Source organism: Periophthalmus magnuspinnatus, chromosome 8, assembly GCF_009829125.3.
Source record: "Periophthalmus magnuspinnatus isolate fPerMag1 chromosome 8, fPerMag1.2.pri, whole genome shotgun sequence".
In the NCBI taxonomy this organism is placed as follows: domain Eukaryota; kingdom Metazoa; phylum Chordata; class Actinopteri; order Gobiiformes; family Gobiidae; genus Periophthalmus; species Periophthalmus magnuspinnatus.
In genome coordinates this window covers 27,040,611-27,058,312 of record NC_047133.1, presented here as the reverse complement: position 1 = coordinate 27,058,312, position 17,702 = coordinate 27,040,611, and the positions used below count along the sequence as shown (strand labels likewise).

The 17,702-nt window shown below is 40.2% G+C and overlaps 2 protein-coding genes across 2 annotated transcripts in view; both read left to right on the top strand.

The window, feature by feature from the left end:
- fam20ca (FAM20C golgi associated secretory pathway kinase a) overlaps nucleotides 1-5,449 on the top strand; it is a 29,668-nt gene extending 24,219 nt beyond the window's left edge. Inside the window, exons 5-10 of the mRNA XM_033971406.2 lie at nucleotides 755-870; nucleotides 1,705-1,885; nucleotides 1,958-2,067; nucleotides 2,176-2,257; nucleotides 2,350-2,409; nucleotides 4,047-5,449. Coding sequence (XP_033827297.1) covers nucleotides 755-870; nucleotides 1,705-1,885; nucleotides 1,958-2,067; nucleotides 2,176-2,257; nucleotides 2,350-2,409; nucleotides 4,047-4,305 — 808 coding nt within the window. The 3' untranslated portion in view covers nucleotides 4,306-5,449. The remainder of the gene's footprint in view (nucleotides 1-754; nucleotides 871-1,704; nucleotides 1,886-1,957; nucleotides 2,068-2,175; nucleotides 2,258-2,349; nucleotides 2,410-4,046) is intronic.
- Nucleotides 5,450-10,197: 4,748 nt separating this feature from the next.
- Nucleotides 10,198-17,702, top strand: part of LOC117374311 (retinoic acid-induced protein 1) — a 40,145-nt gene continuing 32,640 nt past the window's right edge. Inside the window, exon 1 of the mRNA XM_033970388.2 lies at nucleotides 10,198-10,247. The gene's annotated coding sequence lies outside the window, so the exon portion shown is untranslated. The remainder of the gene's footprint in view (nucleotides 10,248-17,702) is intronic.

Below are 17,702 nucleotides of genomic sequence, written 5' to 3'. Positions count from 1 at the left end.
CGTTTCTTTTGCCATATCACAGTACTTTGTCACAGCTAATTGCTTCAAAGTTTTCCCCTGCTCTTTGGTGCTGTGTTTGCGTCAGTTCCTCACAATCCACGGCTCAGTGTATCCTCTGCAGCACACTCACACAGGTGGTCCTTTGTCGCCGTGGGCCCTGCATGACGGTGCACTTTGTCGCTCCTGAATGCAGCTCTCTGAAGGCTAACGTTTCTCTCAGTCTCTCTCCGGTCCGGCCACAGTCTGATGTACGTGCACATGGCTCCCGGGAGGCTTATCTTCGGTCCGCACGGGGTCAGCAAACACATAGGGAGACACGCTAAACAGGGGGTGAATAGGTGTAGTGTTCTGACATAAGAGCATGAGAAAAGAGGCAGACAAAACAGAGTGAACGGGAACGTGGGTAAGGTCGTGGCATTTGGGGAAAAGTGTATACAGGGTGTGTAGTTTTGTATAGGAGCAAGTACAGTGAACAGATATGAATAATAATAATTCATTACATTTATATAGCACTTTTTCTAGCATCTGGTCTGTTCCATAGTAAAAGCTAAAGGTTTAATCTGTCAACTGGATGAAAAGTTGAGTGCCAAACATAACAACAATATCTGCACTCTTACAACTTTTTGTCCAGTTGACAGATTTAACTTTTAGCTTCTACTAAGCTTGTTGTTTTGGTGACGTTATTGTGTTTGTGGTGAGTTATAAAGGCACGGACGACACACTCACACACTGTCTTCACATTTGTCTGTTTCAGAATTCTAGATTTCCGCAGAGTGCCCCCAGTGGCAGGACGCCTCGTCAACATGACCAAAGAGATCAGAGATGTGACACGTGACAAGAAGCTGTGGAGGACGTTCTTTATCTCTCCAGGTGAGAGAGACAGAGAGATAAACAGAGAGAGAGAAGAAGAAGAGGGAGAGGGAGAGAGATAGACAGAGAAAAAGAGAGAGGGGGAGATAGAGAAAAAGAGAGACAGAGAGAGAAGGGGGGGTAGACAAAGGAACAGAGAGAGCGAGAGAGAGAGGAGGAAGAGGGAGAGAGATAGACAGAGAAAAAGTGAGACTGAGGGGGGGATAGAGAAAAAGAGATACAGAGAGAGGAAGAGGGAGAGAGATAGAGTAACAGAGAAAGAGAGAGAGTGAGGGGGGAGAGGGAGAGAGATAGACATACGACAGAGAAAAAGAGAGATGGGGGAGATAAACAGAGAAAAAGAGAGAGGGGGGGACTATAAACTCACTGACATCGGGGTTGGACTCAATGTTAAATCGACACTTCTCCTGGATTCTGCTGAAGCCAGCTTGTTAAAGTGATCTAGGTCATGGAGAAAGTGGGCTATGCAAACTACCTATCTGCTGCCTTGCAAATGTGCAGTATTTATCTGTTGCCACAAGATGGCAGTAAGGGCACACAACTGATCCAAGGATTTCACTCATAATTACAACAATCACATTTACTTTTGAACAAAGTATTATCCATATATTTAAATGATTATACTATTTTCATCATGCATTTGGAAGAAAATATTTGACCTCTTTCTTGTCATGTAATGCTTAAAATGTAGCTTAAGAATTTGGACATATATTATCAATTAATTATTTTTCAAACAAATATGGCGACTGTATGGATCTTTGTCCATTGCATTAAAAGACTGTGTGTAAAAATACCAAAAATAAATAACAATTTATGATTTTCTTATTTTTCTAGCTAACAATGTGTGCTTCTATGGCGAATGCTCTTACTACTGCTCCACTGAACACGCCCTGTGCGGTAAACCAGACCAGATTGAGGGCTCACTGGCTGCATTCCTCCCAGACCTGAACTTAGCCAAACGCAAGACGTGGAGAAACCCATGGAGACGCTCATATCACAAACGCAAGAAGGCGGAGTACGTATTTATGAGTGTATTTTAGAAGAAGTAATTGTGTACTAACCCTACCTAATATCTGCCAATGTGCAGATGGGAGGTGGACCCTGACTATTGTGATGAGGTCAAGCAGACCCCTCCGTACGATCGCGGTACACGACTCCTTGATGTTATGGACATGACCATCTTTGACTTTCTGATGGGTAAGAAAGGTGTCATTGTGTCAATGTTGAAATACATAGGTGTTGGGATAATGTTTGAAATATTTTGTGGATAATTTGAATGTGGATGTAAAAGTGCAAGTCTTACAGGTAACATGGACCGCCACCACTATGAAACCTTTGAGAAGTTTGGAAATGACACCTTCATCATTCATCTTGACAATGGGAGAGGGTAAGTTGGCCCCAATATTTGTTTTATGAGTTAAACTATGCTGTGTACAGAAGAATAGCCTAAATTAATGTTGCTGTGTGGTTTTTTTTAAGGTTTGGAAAACATTCCCATGATGAGGTGTCTATTCTGGTGCCTCTCAGTCAATGCTGCAGGTAGGTTGTCAATAGTACTATTCATTTTAGTGCTTAAATACATTGGTGGCTGGTGGTATATTTTTAATTCCTGTGTATTATATTGTACGTATAGGCCTATATAATTATGTAATATATGAATGTATGTATGTCATAGGCCGTAATACCTGCAAAATCCCAGAGACCAGACTGTCATTTTGGTCACTATTGGCTGATCTATATGTTGAATAAATACAAATAACGAGTCAATGAAGCGCCTGCCTTATGCTTGTGCCATGTTTGGTGATCACAGTCACCATGCACAACGTACAGCCAAACGCAGTGTTTACACAGCAGCACAACCTGATCCATCGCTCACGACAAGGCCAAGCACAACAAACTTTTCATTTATGTTCATTTATCTTTATTTATACAGGGAGAGCCTAATGAGAACACTCAGACTCTCCTTTTCTGTTTAAAATACAGAAAAATACAAACAAAAAGCAAACCAAACAAATGACTAAGTAAGATCATTTAAATCATTAAGAACAGGTGCAGGTGTGAATGTAAATGTTTGTCAGATTATTAAATTGCATTTGTGGCACCAGTGTATCCAGTTTTTTCATTTTTGGGAAGAAAAATAACCAAAAGGCTTTTTGCCATTTCAGTTCTGGTGTGGGCATTGTTTAGACTTACCATCAAACCATCATGGGATCTTGTGTTAAAAGTATTTATAAGGGACTTCATAGTCCCTTATAAATACATTTTATACAGCGCTGTTCTCTTCTGACCGATAGCAATGGCAAACCTACATGTTCATAGAGTGTACAGAGATGGGTTTAAATTCATCCCCTGTTATGAAATAAAGGGCTGAAGAGTGTATGTAAAGTTTTCAGAGTAGAGGCTGAAGTCTGCATGTGTATTATATCTCCATATATTTTGAACTCACAAGGCTGATATTACTACAGCAAGAGGAGGTTCTCTATCTTAGCAGAATAAATGGCAGGTCCAGGGGTTTAGGCAAAAGAAATAACTAGCCAGTAGTCGCTAATAATAGTGAATCGAAATAAGAGTGCCTAGTGTGCTCCTTTGTGCAAAGTGTTCCGCTGAAGAGAAGCCACAGAATTCTCCCCAAATACCACCCGTGGAAAGTTGGGTAGGGAGGAAATAGCTAGCAGCAGGCTGAATCGTGACAGGTCAGGTGTCTGATAGACATTTATGAAGCCCAATCACTAGATTTGAGTGCGCCCTGCCTACACCCCAACAATGGAAATCATGGCTGTGATATAAAGTAATGGGCACAAGCATCGTATTTGATGTGAAATTTTCTCAAAACTTCAGGCTCTCCCACAGAACTCCATTCAATGTGCACTAACCACGTTTAACATAATAAAAATATATCTAGATATCAGATACATGTTCATTTCTACACAATATATGAAACATATAGCCTAAAACAAAATAGTGACTTTACTCATTTTTATGTAGGTCAAGTTTGAGAGTCCTGTGCACTTGCACTCTACTGACAAGTCACCACTGCTCAAAAATCTTTACAAAAGTTTTACATATACATTTTTTCTAAATACATCAAAGTGATTTTATTTTGAACCCTACCATATATAGTGTAAAGCTGCACCAAACATAGCCACCTAAAGCTCTCCTGTCTAATGCCTTTGCAGAGTTCGAAAGTCGACATATCTCCGACTTCAGCTGCTGGCCAAAGAGGAGTACCGCCTGAGTGCCCTAATGGAGGAGTCTCTGTTACAGGACCGCTTGTCCCCTATCCTGATCCAGCCGCACCTACAGGCCTTGGACCGTCGCCTTCGGCTGATCCTGCAGGTCCTAGCAGGCTGCATAGACAAAGAAGGGTATATCAATGTGGTGGAGGAGGACTTAGCTGAGGTCACAGCCACCCACAGGAGTCCAGGGTACAGGTAGTGAGCCACCTACCACACAGGGATAATGGACCAGATTTGTGGTACTTTAATTTTTGGGAATGTGCCAAAAAATCCCTCTTCTTCTTAAATCAAGCTGAATTCAGTGAATTCCAAGACCTGCCTGGGTGGACCTTGCTTCTAAGTGTTTTTAGAAACGTTAGCCGAAGACTGCTCTGACCGAAGTTTTGTATTTGTTAGCTACAGATGTATTTTGTTTTATCAAATGTTGTTTATCACATAATGGAGCCACTGCTGTGTTCTGTCATGTTTTAAATAAAGCATCTCAATGTTGAATATAAAAGGCATATCCAAAAATGAACTGGAGAGTGCATGGTCGTGCTAATGGATGATAAGCTGTAGCAATGAGTTGATCTAAAGGCGTCATTATCATAATATTATATCAAACACATGTAAGAAGTGCAGCTGACTGTATTCAGCAGGACCTTCACTTAGCCTTATGAACTTATTTTGTATGTTTACTCTTCTTGGTTTTACATGGCATATTTTTGGTGTCAAAATGTTTTACTTTCTAACTCCCAAATCTAATGTCTCTTTAAGCTATAACAATGAAATCACATGATTCATTTCAAAAATTACACTTAGCTTGTGCTTTTGTAGTATTTTACACTTCATACAATGTAAAATACAAATACTTTATGTTAAGCTATTTATTAATAAGCCACTAAAATTGATTCCGTAAAATCATGTTTCCATTTTTTATTTAAAATTTACTTCAGGTACTATTTTTATATTAAGATACTGGACATAAAACAACTGCTGATTTAAATGTATTGCTGAAATGGTGTCAGTGCAATTCTTACTTTATAGTTTTCTGTTATTTAATTTTATTTACATTTTATTTTTATTTTTTTACCTTTCTCCCCCTTATGCCCTCCTGTGTATTAGCTGACACAGTTCTAGTGCAATGAAAGATAAATGCGACTTGAATGTTTCCTGGGTTAGCCTCACAGGATTCTAATCTACATCAAGAGAAAGCTAAGACTTTATCATAAAATCGAACAGTTTTTATTTTCTGTGTAAATATCTATAAATAATTTGAAGACCAAACTGCACCAAGTTTTCTTCTGTTTTGCTATACTGCATTGTTACTGTGAAGATATGTTTACTACATAAATAAAGTGTGCAATAAAAACAACATTTGTGTCTTTCTGTAGCTTTAACTTATGTAATTCATGCAACGTTCGCTTTTTTCTAGCCTTGTATTGTCTGGTATTGTGTTACAATCATTTTTCTGTAAACTAGGTTGCTGTCCATGGTGCTGAAAACACTTTTATTTCTCCACAGTGTTTGTATGTTGTTCTGTGGGACCTGACTTTACACATGACAGCTTCATACGTTGCTGTGGTTCTGCTATATATTTTCTCACATTTAAGCAGAGAGATTTTTTTTTTTTATTAAAGTGTTTTCAGCCACAATTACGGTGAAATTATAATACAGCTCCACTAGATGGTGCGCACGCCACGTCAAGCGTTTGGGATTATATCAAAGACGTTTTCCAGAAAAATACAATGCATCACCTTACAATTCTTTTTTATTTTTATTCAATCTTTTTAATTTATGTTTATTATTGTATTTTTTTTAATTCCTTAAAGGGGTTAAATTCAATCAGTTGATCCAAGGAGCTGCGCCCGTTTTATTGGTTGTAAATAAAGACACGCCCATTTAGTTTTTCTCCCATTTTTGGCTCTTTTTAAACCACGAGGATAAGTTATGGTTCGGTCGTGGACGTAGTAATGTGGGTATTTATTTACTATACTGAATAAACCAGTTATCCGAGACGGGTAAGTCGTGGCATATTTCTCATGATCAGGACTATACAAAAAGATTTTTATAAAGACCTTTTCTCAGGATTACATGCCAACAGAACGTGCTGCTGTCTTCTTCAATGACACTTGATTGACTAGATGTAATGATGTTACAGACTAAAGTGTAAGCCTCTTTACATGTGTTGAGTGTACGTCGCCTATAACGCATCATTACGCACCGTAGTTGGCGTCAGAGGCCTCTTTTTGTTGTTGCACTTCATGGTGAGTAACACTAGGCGGTGCTCTATATCTTAGCAGAATACAAGCCGGAAAACGTTTGATGCTTTCATAACTAAATAAAAATCACTCCAATACAAACTGACGAGTGGAACTTAGGACGTCACGAGGTGGATAAGTTTAAATATTAACTTTATGTGTGTTCAATTCAGTTATGTCACATTATGATGTCATAAATATCGCCCTATGTTGATGTTGTTTATCTTCTACAGCAGACCACCCCTCTCCTGCCCGGTAACAGTATCCAACACCACTGTCCTCCCGTTTCTATGGCAACAGTGAGCGGTCCCCCTCCTGGTCTGCCTCCTATTGATCTAAGGTGTGTGTGGTGTGTGTGTGTGAAGTCGACCCTGACCCCAACACCTCCACCCCGTCCAAGTATCAGATTTATACTTTATTTATACTATTGAATATAACATTGTACCAAGCGTTCTAAACCAGTATAATTAGCCTCATATAACACGCTGCTGCATACATAAACAAGATTTTGATTTGCTAACCTTTGGGCTATCTATACATGCAAGATTGAATTTGTACCCATGAGTTTAATACTTAGATGTAGCTGAGATGAGAAATAATTCTGAACGATACTTGAAAGCTGTTTGTAACCCATGTCCACCTCGCTTGATGTGAGAGCTGCAGGCAAACTCACGCTTCACTCAGATCCTCATTGATCAAACAAACCATCCCTGCAAGTATCGCTCCCTGCAACGATTAACCCATCCACAACAGGCGAAGCGCTCCAAATCAGGGCTTGCTAATCGCTATAGCAGTGGTAGAAGTTATACCGATTGTATGTTTTCAAGCGGATCATACCGTATCATGTTGGTAAATTTAAGATTTTAGTTTAGTATTGAAAATTATGAACCAATTCATGATATTTCAAGTCCCATAAACAAGACACTGGGGCTTTCTGCTGCTAACCATGTTAATTTAGACTCATGGCAAGGCAGATTTGGTTGTAAAGCTCAGTTTTTACAAAAAGTAATTAGTGTTTTAATGAATAAGAGAGATAAAATCACATTACAGATAAATATAAATATAATTTCACAATAGAGCACATAAGTCCTTTTTGGATCTGGCTGTCCCCTGGCTCCCTGACGCATACAAATCATCATGTGTGTATTGATATTGTGTTTTATGCATTTTTTCCATTGTTCATCCAAATTATAATTATATAAATTCTTTAATTTCTTTCAAAGCAGAGAGCAACATCAAGTCTTAAATGTGCAGGGGAAAACTCATAAATTATTTAATGACTATTTTTCCACCTGAGCTGAATCTTGTACTATTTTTACTTTAGCTATAATTAGAAAACAGATCATAAGCATGTATTACTGAAAGCCCAGGTGAAGATGCTAGCTCTGTTTGATTTTTTAACCTTTTTACGTGCTGCTGTGAATGCCCTGGAGGCTGGCGGCAGAGACAAAACTCCCCCCGTTTGTCGTCAAGGTCAGACTGAGGCACATCCTTTAGTGTGCAAAACCTCACGGAGAGAAATTAAACCCCAAATCAATCGCCCTTGAACCAGCGTGTGCGCGCGTCTGCCGTGATTGCCAGTGGATTCGTTTTCAAAGTGTGAAGATGTCGTGCTCTGCTCTTTTCTTTCGTTTGTCCTTTTTGTGTGTGGTGCCGTGCCAGGAGCCATCGCGGGTCGGCAATGTAATTGCGCGAGGCATGTTTATGCGCGATGGGGAGGAGAGGATTTCGGCACCGCTTGTACACTCAATGAATCACCCTCAGATGCACGCAGCCAGATCCAGAATGACCAATGTGCCCTATTGTGACAAGTAAAAGGAAGGTGGAAAGATGGTGATTATTGATGTTAGGATGCAAGATCCGCGGATGTGGCTCAAAGGGAGACAGTGGGAGGAGAAGTAGAGCCCTCCCCCTCTTTCCTCCTCCTCCCTCCTCCCCTCCCTCCTCTTACTCCTTATTTTCATTCATAGCACATCACTGACACACTTGCGGACATATCTCCTTGTACGACACACACCGCGGCAGCCTCAGACAGCTCATCCCTACAGACACAAGCTAGACTTATCCTTTACTCATTTTATGCTTTCATTCTTGGAGTTATAAGCCATTTTTGTTATGGCTCTGATGAAATTAGTATTATTTGTTAACTATCTGGAACATAACATGTTTTAGTATGTAGATTTGAGGCAACTGCAGAAATCTTTAACATGTATTATTAGACTGCAGTGTCATTAGCTATAATATTAGGCTATGTTCCCATTGACTGTACACACAAAACCCCCAAAACATGCATGAGAGGCTGCACATCAGAAATAGCTGGTTCAGTTTTTGCCGTGGTGTGCACACACACACTCACACACACGCACACACAATTCCCAGACACACATGCCCTTCCCCACCACCCACTCAGAGAGGAGGGAGGGGGAGCAAACCTGAGACGAGAGGAGCTTTGAAGCTGCTGTTTGCCCTCTCTCTCCCCGTCTCTCTCCAGAGACAGAGAAAGAGAAGGAGGGATGAAGAGAGAGAAGAAGAGAGAGGGAGGGACAGAGAGAGAGACAGTGAGAGAGGGAAAGAGGTAAGAGCAGGTGGTCCCACAACACATGCACTCCTCCCATCAGTGCTTTACCAATCACTCTCTCCTCCACACACACAGTCAGGTTTCCATGTGACTTGAGGACATTACATTGACGTACATTCAATTCTCGGAGACTGATCCTGACCTTAATCATAGCCACTGCTTGCCTACACCTTAACCTAAACCCTAATCATAACTCTTTAATCCATAACTTAACTTTAAATCATGCCAATCTAATAATGAAAGGGTTTACGTCATGGGGACCTGATTCTTGTTTCCATAAGTGAGGCAGGTCCCCATGAATTGATTGTATATAGAGATTTAAGTCCCCACAATGTGATAAATAACCTCATACATACACACAGAGCCGTGGCAATGGCAATCACTCGAGTCCAGCACCACCCCCATCTGCTGCCTCTCTCACAGCCACCCCGGCAGACAGGCCGCTAGACTGCACAAGGACACTTCTGAGCCGGGAGTGAAATTATAATGTATAAAAACACAGAATCTTTGAGTATATTATAATGTTTAGTCGTATTGCTCAGAATGCAGACTATTCATGCAGCAGCAAGAATGGTAGGTCAAGGTCTGGTTTAGAGATATTCTATTAATCCCAGCTCGTTAAACTCACAATAATGCACTAATATCTATAAGTATAAGCTTTTTGGTGTTGCTGTTGGTATTTATGTTAAAATGTGTGTCTTGTTACATAATTCATTTAAATGTAGTATAACTACGCTCTTTTCAATTTTGTGTTTTTAGGGTTTTTTACTGTTTTTGACAGATCCTTACACTAATATTACCTGACAGTGCAGCAGAGGCGGTAGGACGAAGCACCCCGGCATTTCTCCGCTCCCCTTTCCCCCCTCAGTGCCCACTCGGTGCCCTCTCTCCCAGCTAATTCCGTTATACATTCCCGGACTGGAAGGAAGAGGGGCTGTCATCTAATTGCTTTCTTATTCCCCTGAGTCCCTCCTTGCACCCCCTCACCCCCCTTCCTTTCCCTCCTTTCCCTCCTTTCCCCCCTTTCCCCCATACGCAGCCCACCCCTCACCCGGCGTGCACTCAACATGGCAGAAGACAGGCTGAGGAGCGGAGGAGAGAGCTAGAGCAGCAGAGGCAGCAGCATTGGCCGAGGGAGGGAAGAGGAGAGAGAGAGAGCGCCAGGCTGCTGCTGACAGGGAATACTGGTGCCATTTTCAGCATCGCAGGGTACAAGGGTTGAGCTTCTCCGCTAAGTCAGCTCCAGAGCCCGGGACGCACTCTCCAGCCAATCCACAGGGGGGGTCAGAGGGACTACAGCACTGAGGATCGCGTCAAACGCAGGTAATTTCACTTTCTTACTCGCTAGTAAGTAAGACATGTGGAGTAAGAGTGGTAGGGTAGGAAAGGGGGCGTGTGTCCAGATTGTATGCTTGCGTGCTCAAAACAGGACGGCATGGGATTTTCAACATTTATTACATTCCCACATGCTTAAAAGTCCAAATACGCAACACCTGCCACAACTACTGCATATCTATCTACAATAATAAACATGTGACAACTGCATGGGAAAGACATGGTAAATAAATGAAAGATGGTTTGTTAACAAAATCTCTGTATTTAGCTTATTTGATTTGTGCTTTAGGTGCTGTGCTGAGAATTTGAAATCATGTGTTTTACTGCGTAGTGCTATAAAGGGAAACAGTGTCGTAGCATGCTGTTTACTTTGTGGTTGCATGAAGGCAAGTAGGAATGTCATTCAAATTCAAAATTCTTCAAAATTATATAACGTGTATGAATCAGCCTGTCTTGGTTTGTGTGTTGAGAAAATTTGACATTACTTTAGTGTTTCTTTTGAATTGAGCATCGCCAGTCTGTGAGTAGTGTTAGAGTGACTGTACAATGCTTCCAAGTGTAATTTAGTTTAATGTGTTTAGTATGTACATATGTATTCGAGCAGTGCCATTTAAAGATCAACGAGACTGCAGTGTCACTGCTGACTGAAACGGATGCTACCAACATCCTCAATCACCCAGAGAGGGAGAGAAAGAGGGAGTGAGAGAGAGGGAGAGAGAGACTCGAAGGAGGAGACAGACTGTGAGGGGAGCCAGTGCAACAGAGTAGGAGGGGTACAACTGAATAGATAAGGGTGTAAGCGAAGTGTCAGGGAGAAAAAACAGGGGTGAGATACAGAACATGGTGTGTCTATGTGTAAAGATAGCACCAATGAAGGCACAGACTAATAAAGGGTGCACTATTGAGGGAGAGGGGGTGTGATAAGACGAGGAAGAGGGTATGAATGGAGGACCAGGCGCTGATCGTGTGTAGCGATGTAGCAACATGACGAACATCAACATGTAAACAGCTGCACTCCAGTCAACACCACACAAAATTTACAATATAAAAATATCTGACCAGAATAAATGGGGTTGCATGGATAGTTATTTTAGCTGACAGTCGAATTGTGTATCTTTGAATAAGGAAACATTTACGTCGCAAGGAACAGATAAGTCCAGTGGCAGTTGATTGGTCTGGCACAGCATGGCAAGGTATAGCATGGGAAATGAGTTTGGAATATACAATAGCTGTTACAAAAATGCACATAAGCTCACTAGTCATATGTGTTAGGTTTCCAGTTCCTTCATTCAGGACAGTTTGTTTTTCTGTATGATGCAACACAATGAAAGAAGGCTGAGTATTATGGTTGGCGGAGATGGGTGTGTGTGTCTGTGTGTGTAGGTGTGTTATGGTCAGCAAAGGGCAACCCAGAGCTGTGAAATCAAAGGTGAAACTCCCCTCTGCTTCCCCTCCATTTCCACTCATCCTGAAAGCCGTAAGAGAGGTCAGTAAACGCTACTACATTTTTTGAGGTTTTTTATAGAGTAACATATGGTCTCCTATTGATAGTGTCTTTATTGGTTGTGTTTGTTCTAAGTGCGCATTTAACTGCCCCAAAGGATGTTTTTAGTGTGTGAGGTGATTACTCAGACAGAAGAGGAGAAAGAGAAGGGCTGAAGATGTTTGGCCCTCATTAAGGAGAAGTGTCATAGGCACAAGCAGGGCTGTAGGGAGCCAGCGGACCACAGCAGCACTGCACATGACAAACCCATAGCCCCTAATGAAGACAGGCGTCTAACCTATGACTCAGAGTGGGAGGTTGATATTATATCAACAAACTGCATGTACACTACAGGAATCTGCAAGTACTACAGTAAATATTGGTCCTGTAACTGTATTTTATGTATTTGCACATATGTAACTTTATGTTTCAACCCAACTATTCATTAGATAATTACAAATTGTCACATGACTGTATCAGTCCAAAGCCTGTATAATTGGTATAGATGGCATCTGTTGTACCCATGTCACATCAAAATGGGGCAAATAGTGCATCTGTGTGTACATCTGTGTGTACTTTTCACATCTGTGGTCACCATACCTATTGATCTAATTTAGGCTATAATTTGCTAGCCTGGTACAGCCAGACACCTCTTTGTATGAGTGAGTCTGGACGCTGTGGATATCAAATAGATTTCTTCTATAGGTGGGGCAGCGTACATTTTATCTGAAAGGCAATAAAAATAAGAAGAAAGATGCTAGTTTACTACTTATTCCACTAATCCTTAGTATTTAAAGTTTACCTGATCATTTTAAATTGATTTGGGAGCAAAACTTAAACAAATGTCTACTAGCTATAGACTGTATATATAATTGGACAGAGCTAACCAGCTAACCCACGTTCCAAACAGGAAGTGATCATGAGCTGCACTTCCAGCTCCATCGACTTTGGCTCCAATTCACTTTTCATTAGAAAACTGTCGTCCTTTTCTCTGTAAATGCTGCTGTTAGGCTCATTATTTTGGTCTTAAAATGTTCGTATCACCCTGCTCTACATGATCTTGGTATTTTTATTTCACTATTGTGTCTGTAACTCATAGTTGGAATTCCAAATATGGAGCCTGGCTCCAAACTCGCCCCGTGACTGCTAGCCTCGCAGAGCTTCATTTGACTGGAGCCGAACGTTATGGGTGATGTCACACTCACTTAGTCCACTTCTTTATACAGTCTATGATAGTAGCCTTCGGTGTCATCTTGATTATTTTGAACAAGGGAGTTAGACCAATTAGCGAGCTGATGCTTCACCTGAGATGCATTTCTGCAAATAAACATTATGTATTTATTTATTTATGTATTTTCGTGGCCCAGTGGGCAGATGGGTGACTAGACCATGTTCCTCCGTGAAATATTCTGAGATCTTGAGCGATAATGGTTTGTATATTGATCTTGTTGCACACAGACACAGTCTTGTGTTAGCAGTAATAGGTGATGTAATATTTCTGTTATATAAAAGTGTTTATATAGAACGAAGGCCATGCTATTGTATAACACTGCAAACACATGTGTAGATGAAAAATGACACTCTGTAGAGACAGGCACTTTCCTTTTTCAACATCTTTTCAGTGTCCATCTTTCATACCAGTCCCACACATGAAGAAACATAGTTAGAATAAGCTTGGTCTCACATCAGTCCACATGTTCATAAACATGTAAAAATGCAATATCCTCTCTCCATATCCGTATTTTCATAATACTGCCTCTGTCCTCCCCTCTTCCATTGAACAGTGAATGCAGTCTTGGCGGGTACACGCTGTTCCAGTGAATGCTAAGGCAAGATTACTAACCTAGATCTTATTACACGCTGTATCTCATCGAATGTGTGCGTGCGTTTGAGGCAGAGCTATCACAGGTAATATATTTTTGTTTTAGGGGCATCTAGCCAAGCCGGTGTAGTGTCAGTGCTATATGTTTTTTCAGCCCCTCTATGTAACAGCAGAAGACACGATAGAACCGAGGGGTTACTGCAGGGAAGAGTAGACAGAGGTTGTGATGAGAGAGAAAGGGGTGGAGAGAGAGTGATGCTCATCTGTATTCTGGTTGGTGCGCTCTGCTTGTTTGATCTGGAGGGAGTGCTTAGTGCTGGATGGTGGGATGCTGCAGAGTGGGGAGGCAAAAATAGGGTTCCTCCGAGTGCGTGTGTGTGCGTGTGTGTGTGTGCATAATTAGGTGTGAGGTGTCGGGTGCAGCACTTTGCTCATTAAAAGGATCTGGCGTTGGTTCAGCTCTATGCACTCCATCCTCTGTCCTTCATGTCTCTCTCTCACATTTTGTATTTGTCCTTCAGTTGTTTTCTGATCACTTTGTACCTCTTTTTACAGATGTTTCTTTTATGATCATTAACATTATATCACTATCCAGTCTATACCAATTATCCGTTAAAGTTTTATATGATATTACAAACTGCCCAATTTTTTAATTTTTTTTTGCTTTTTTGGCAATTTAATATTAAGCTATAATGCAAGTAGACCAGTATTTTACATATGGTTCATTGTAAACCAAATTGTTAATTTAAAACAACTTTATAATAGAAACAGGTCCAGTGACTTCCTATACAAAACGACAGAACTGAGAAGCCCTGCCTTTTCTTGAAATTTCACTGTAGCAACAGATAATTTCATTTATGCCCTTCATTTTGATGGAAAATGGCTACATGACATTTCTGAAGCCTACATGCATGACTTGTAGTCTGATCTATTTTGAATAATCGTAAGTAAATACAGAGCAACTCTGAGTAAGTCACGATAATTTGACACGAAAATGAAATTTGGAAGTGCGATATATTGTTGAAATAAATATAGACAGTAAATGAAACACATTTATACCACTGGCACAATTACCCTAAAGCAGGATTATCCCCAAAAAACGAGATTCAAAAATGTTCAAATGTATGAGCTGCAACAAAATAAATAGCACTTTAAAAATTAATTTAGTAGTTAGTTTGTATATACAAAGTCATACAAGTTATCGAGTCAATCCTCAAATCTTATTGTATTGCAATAGATAATAATAAAACATCTCTCAGTAGTGCAAAGAATAGTACCCACATTAAATACTGATCTCTAAAAAGTATTGTTCCGTCCATCATGTATAGAATGGTAAGTCAATATAGTAATTATCATGAGAGTCCTAACTTCGAGTAAGCATATAGCAAGGGAATATCGTTATAACATGGTTGAAAAGTCATATCATATCAAGTCGATCTTACTAAATATATCCCCCAGTTGTTTATATTTTTTAACCACAAGCATTGCAAAATTAGGTGTAGGAAATGCAATAGTCTTTAAGCCTTTTCATTTTATTTACCACATTGTGCTAGTGAGCTAATTTTAAATGGTCTCTGCCAGTTTATCACCCATAGAGTTGCAGTAATGCATTTAAATACAATACAGAGAAGTCTGTGTGAACCCTCGGTCGTCCAGGTCTGATCCATAGCAAAAGATAGCAAAATATATTCAAAAACTTCGTCTTTTGCTTTAGAGGAAAGAATATGATGAATATAAGGCATTAACATAAGGCATATACGGATTAACTGTATCTTAACTTAACTTTCCAAATAGTGAGGCTATTTTAAATACATACTCTTCTTAAAAAACTGTGTCATTCTTAGAACATTTGATACACAGCCAGTTTTTTATTTCACCTGAGGGCTAATGTTTTTGGTGGCATGTTTTTTGCAGCTTGCTAGCAATAGACTTGTTGGTGTTGTATTATCGGTACCTAGAAGTCACACATCTGCTTCAGAAGTGAATCAACACACAGGTAGGAGTTATCAGCCCACACAGAGATGACACAGTGGAGCAGGTGCTGGAGAAATGCATGATCAGGGTTTTCACTCAGCAGCTGCAAAACGTCCAACACGTCTCAATAAATCGCCTTCACTCAAATCATTTTGTTTTTGAGCACTGGGAAAATGTATCCTAAAACTCTCTAATGAAAGTGGTACTATAGACACTAGGCAGCAAGTGGATATTTTGTCCTCTGAGTTTTCAATCATTTCCACCCATTTGAGAAGGTTGAGTGACTACATCAAAGCCTCTTTGTAGCCTCATACATACAAGTTTATGTGCTATATATAGTATTATAGTTAGTCTTGACATGACAGACTTGAGTGCAAAAATATCACTTCATACCTTATAGAGCTTCAGGTGCAAAAACATGGCAAAAATCTGCCATGTTTTTGCACCAGTGTTCAAAATGTCATATTAACTAAAACAATATAAAATGTGAAGTAAATAGTGGTGGAACAACCCAACTGTCAGATCAATAGTGATAAATACATTGAGTAAGTTTACTTGAATGAATGTAAATTAAGCATTTAGCATCTTAAAAGCTTCATTGATTTAACATTAGGGTAACTGAAAATTGGTATGGTGACATGACTTCTTTACAGCATAGATTATATGTTCAATCTGCATATTGTTTTGTTTCAGGAATGTTATCTGAAACTAAACCTTCCAAATGATTAATATTAACAATCCAATTGCTACAATTAACCACGTTGTGTCAGTAGCAACTTAATAACCAATTTTCATGAGCACATTTAAAGGTTTTCAACCAACCAAGCTTCCATTTGAGCAGCTGTTGGAGTTGCGTAATGGTGTAAGAAAAGAAAGACAGCGAGAACCTTGTCGAAAAGGATGTTGCTGATATAATAGGCAGACATCACACATGGATACAGCACTGACAATGAAAGACATCGCATTCTCAAAGGATGACACTTGTTTTCTATCCTGACACTTTTCTAACTTGATGTTAATATTTTGGTGTTGCCATGACAGCGACACAGCTGGAGTCTTGGTGATGTGACGTGGGATTAGAGTAAAATGGAAACACTAGCACATGAAGGCCATACCTAATCTTGCTAGGTGGAAGACATACTCAAAATATGTTCAAAAGATACCATTATCCTGCTATTAATATTATTACAAATATTTTATAACTGTCCTTTGATAAGCACTTGTCACTTTCGGTCCCTAATGTCTTTGCTCTATACCTTACCCTGATTCTGTTGCTGGATAGCGTCACTGTCCTTCTTGTAAAATGTTCTTCCATCGTAATCAAGCACGGATCCAGCCTCGCCATCAGTGAATTAAATGAATGGTATGACGTAAAACTGGACTCAGACAACTTTGCCAAAAACCAGAGCGCAGTGGGCATGTTGCTGCCACATGGCCTAAGCTGGTGGAGTGTTGCCATGGTGATAGAAGGAGGCGTGGCTTTAACAGTGCGTAGTGGTATGTGGATGGTAAACAGAGTCAAAGTAGGATTCAGTGTGATACGTAATAGCCTTCCAGCATGTTTGTTTTCATACTCTTTCTCGTCCTCCATCGCTATTTTTGTTTTGGAGCTCAGTATCTCTCTGTTTTTCTATCCCATGTTCTTTCTGTTGATTTGTCTTATCTGTGTTTGCTTTCCTCCACTCTTCTCTCTGGCTCAAAGAGGAAGAGGTTGCAGCATTGCAGAGATTTTTATATCCATGAAAGGCCAAACACCTTGGTTATGTTTGATATTTGGCTGGCCTTGTAAAAAAAAATAAAATAAAATTGGCCCTGCACAAGTCAAGCAAACCATCTTCAGGAATCAGCAAACATAAATCTAATCATGGAGGTCAGAAATGAACTTGATGTTGGTATATGATCCAGAAGATAGCCACGTTTCAACCACCCAAGAGAGGAGCAGGCAGGCGGCCCTGATCAGGCTAATTGAGAATGCTGTCGGGCAGAGAAAGCATGAGGCAGGTGCTAATGGCCTCTCAATCTGATGCCTATTGACTGACCAAACTGTTACCATGGTATCAGAGATTATAACCTATAGACACACAAAAATATATCTGTCCTAGACGAGGTGAAGACTGATGCTCTAAATCATTGCAATTATTTTGATAGATGAAGACAAGGTTGA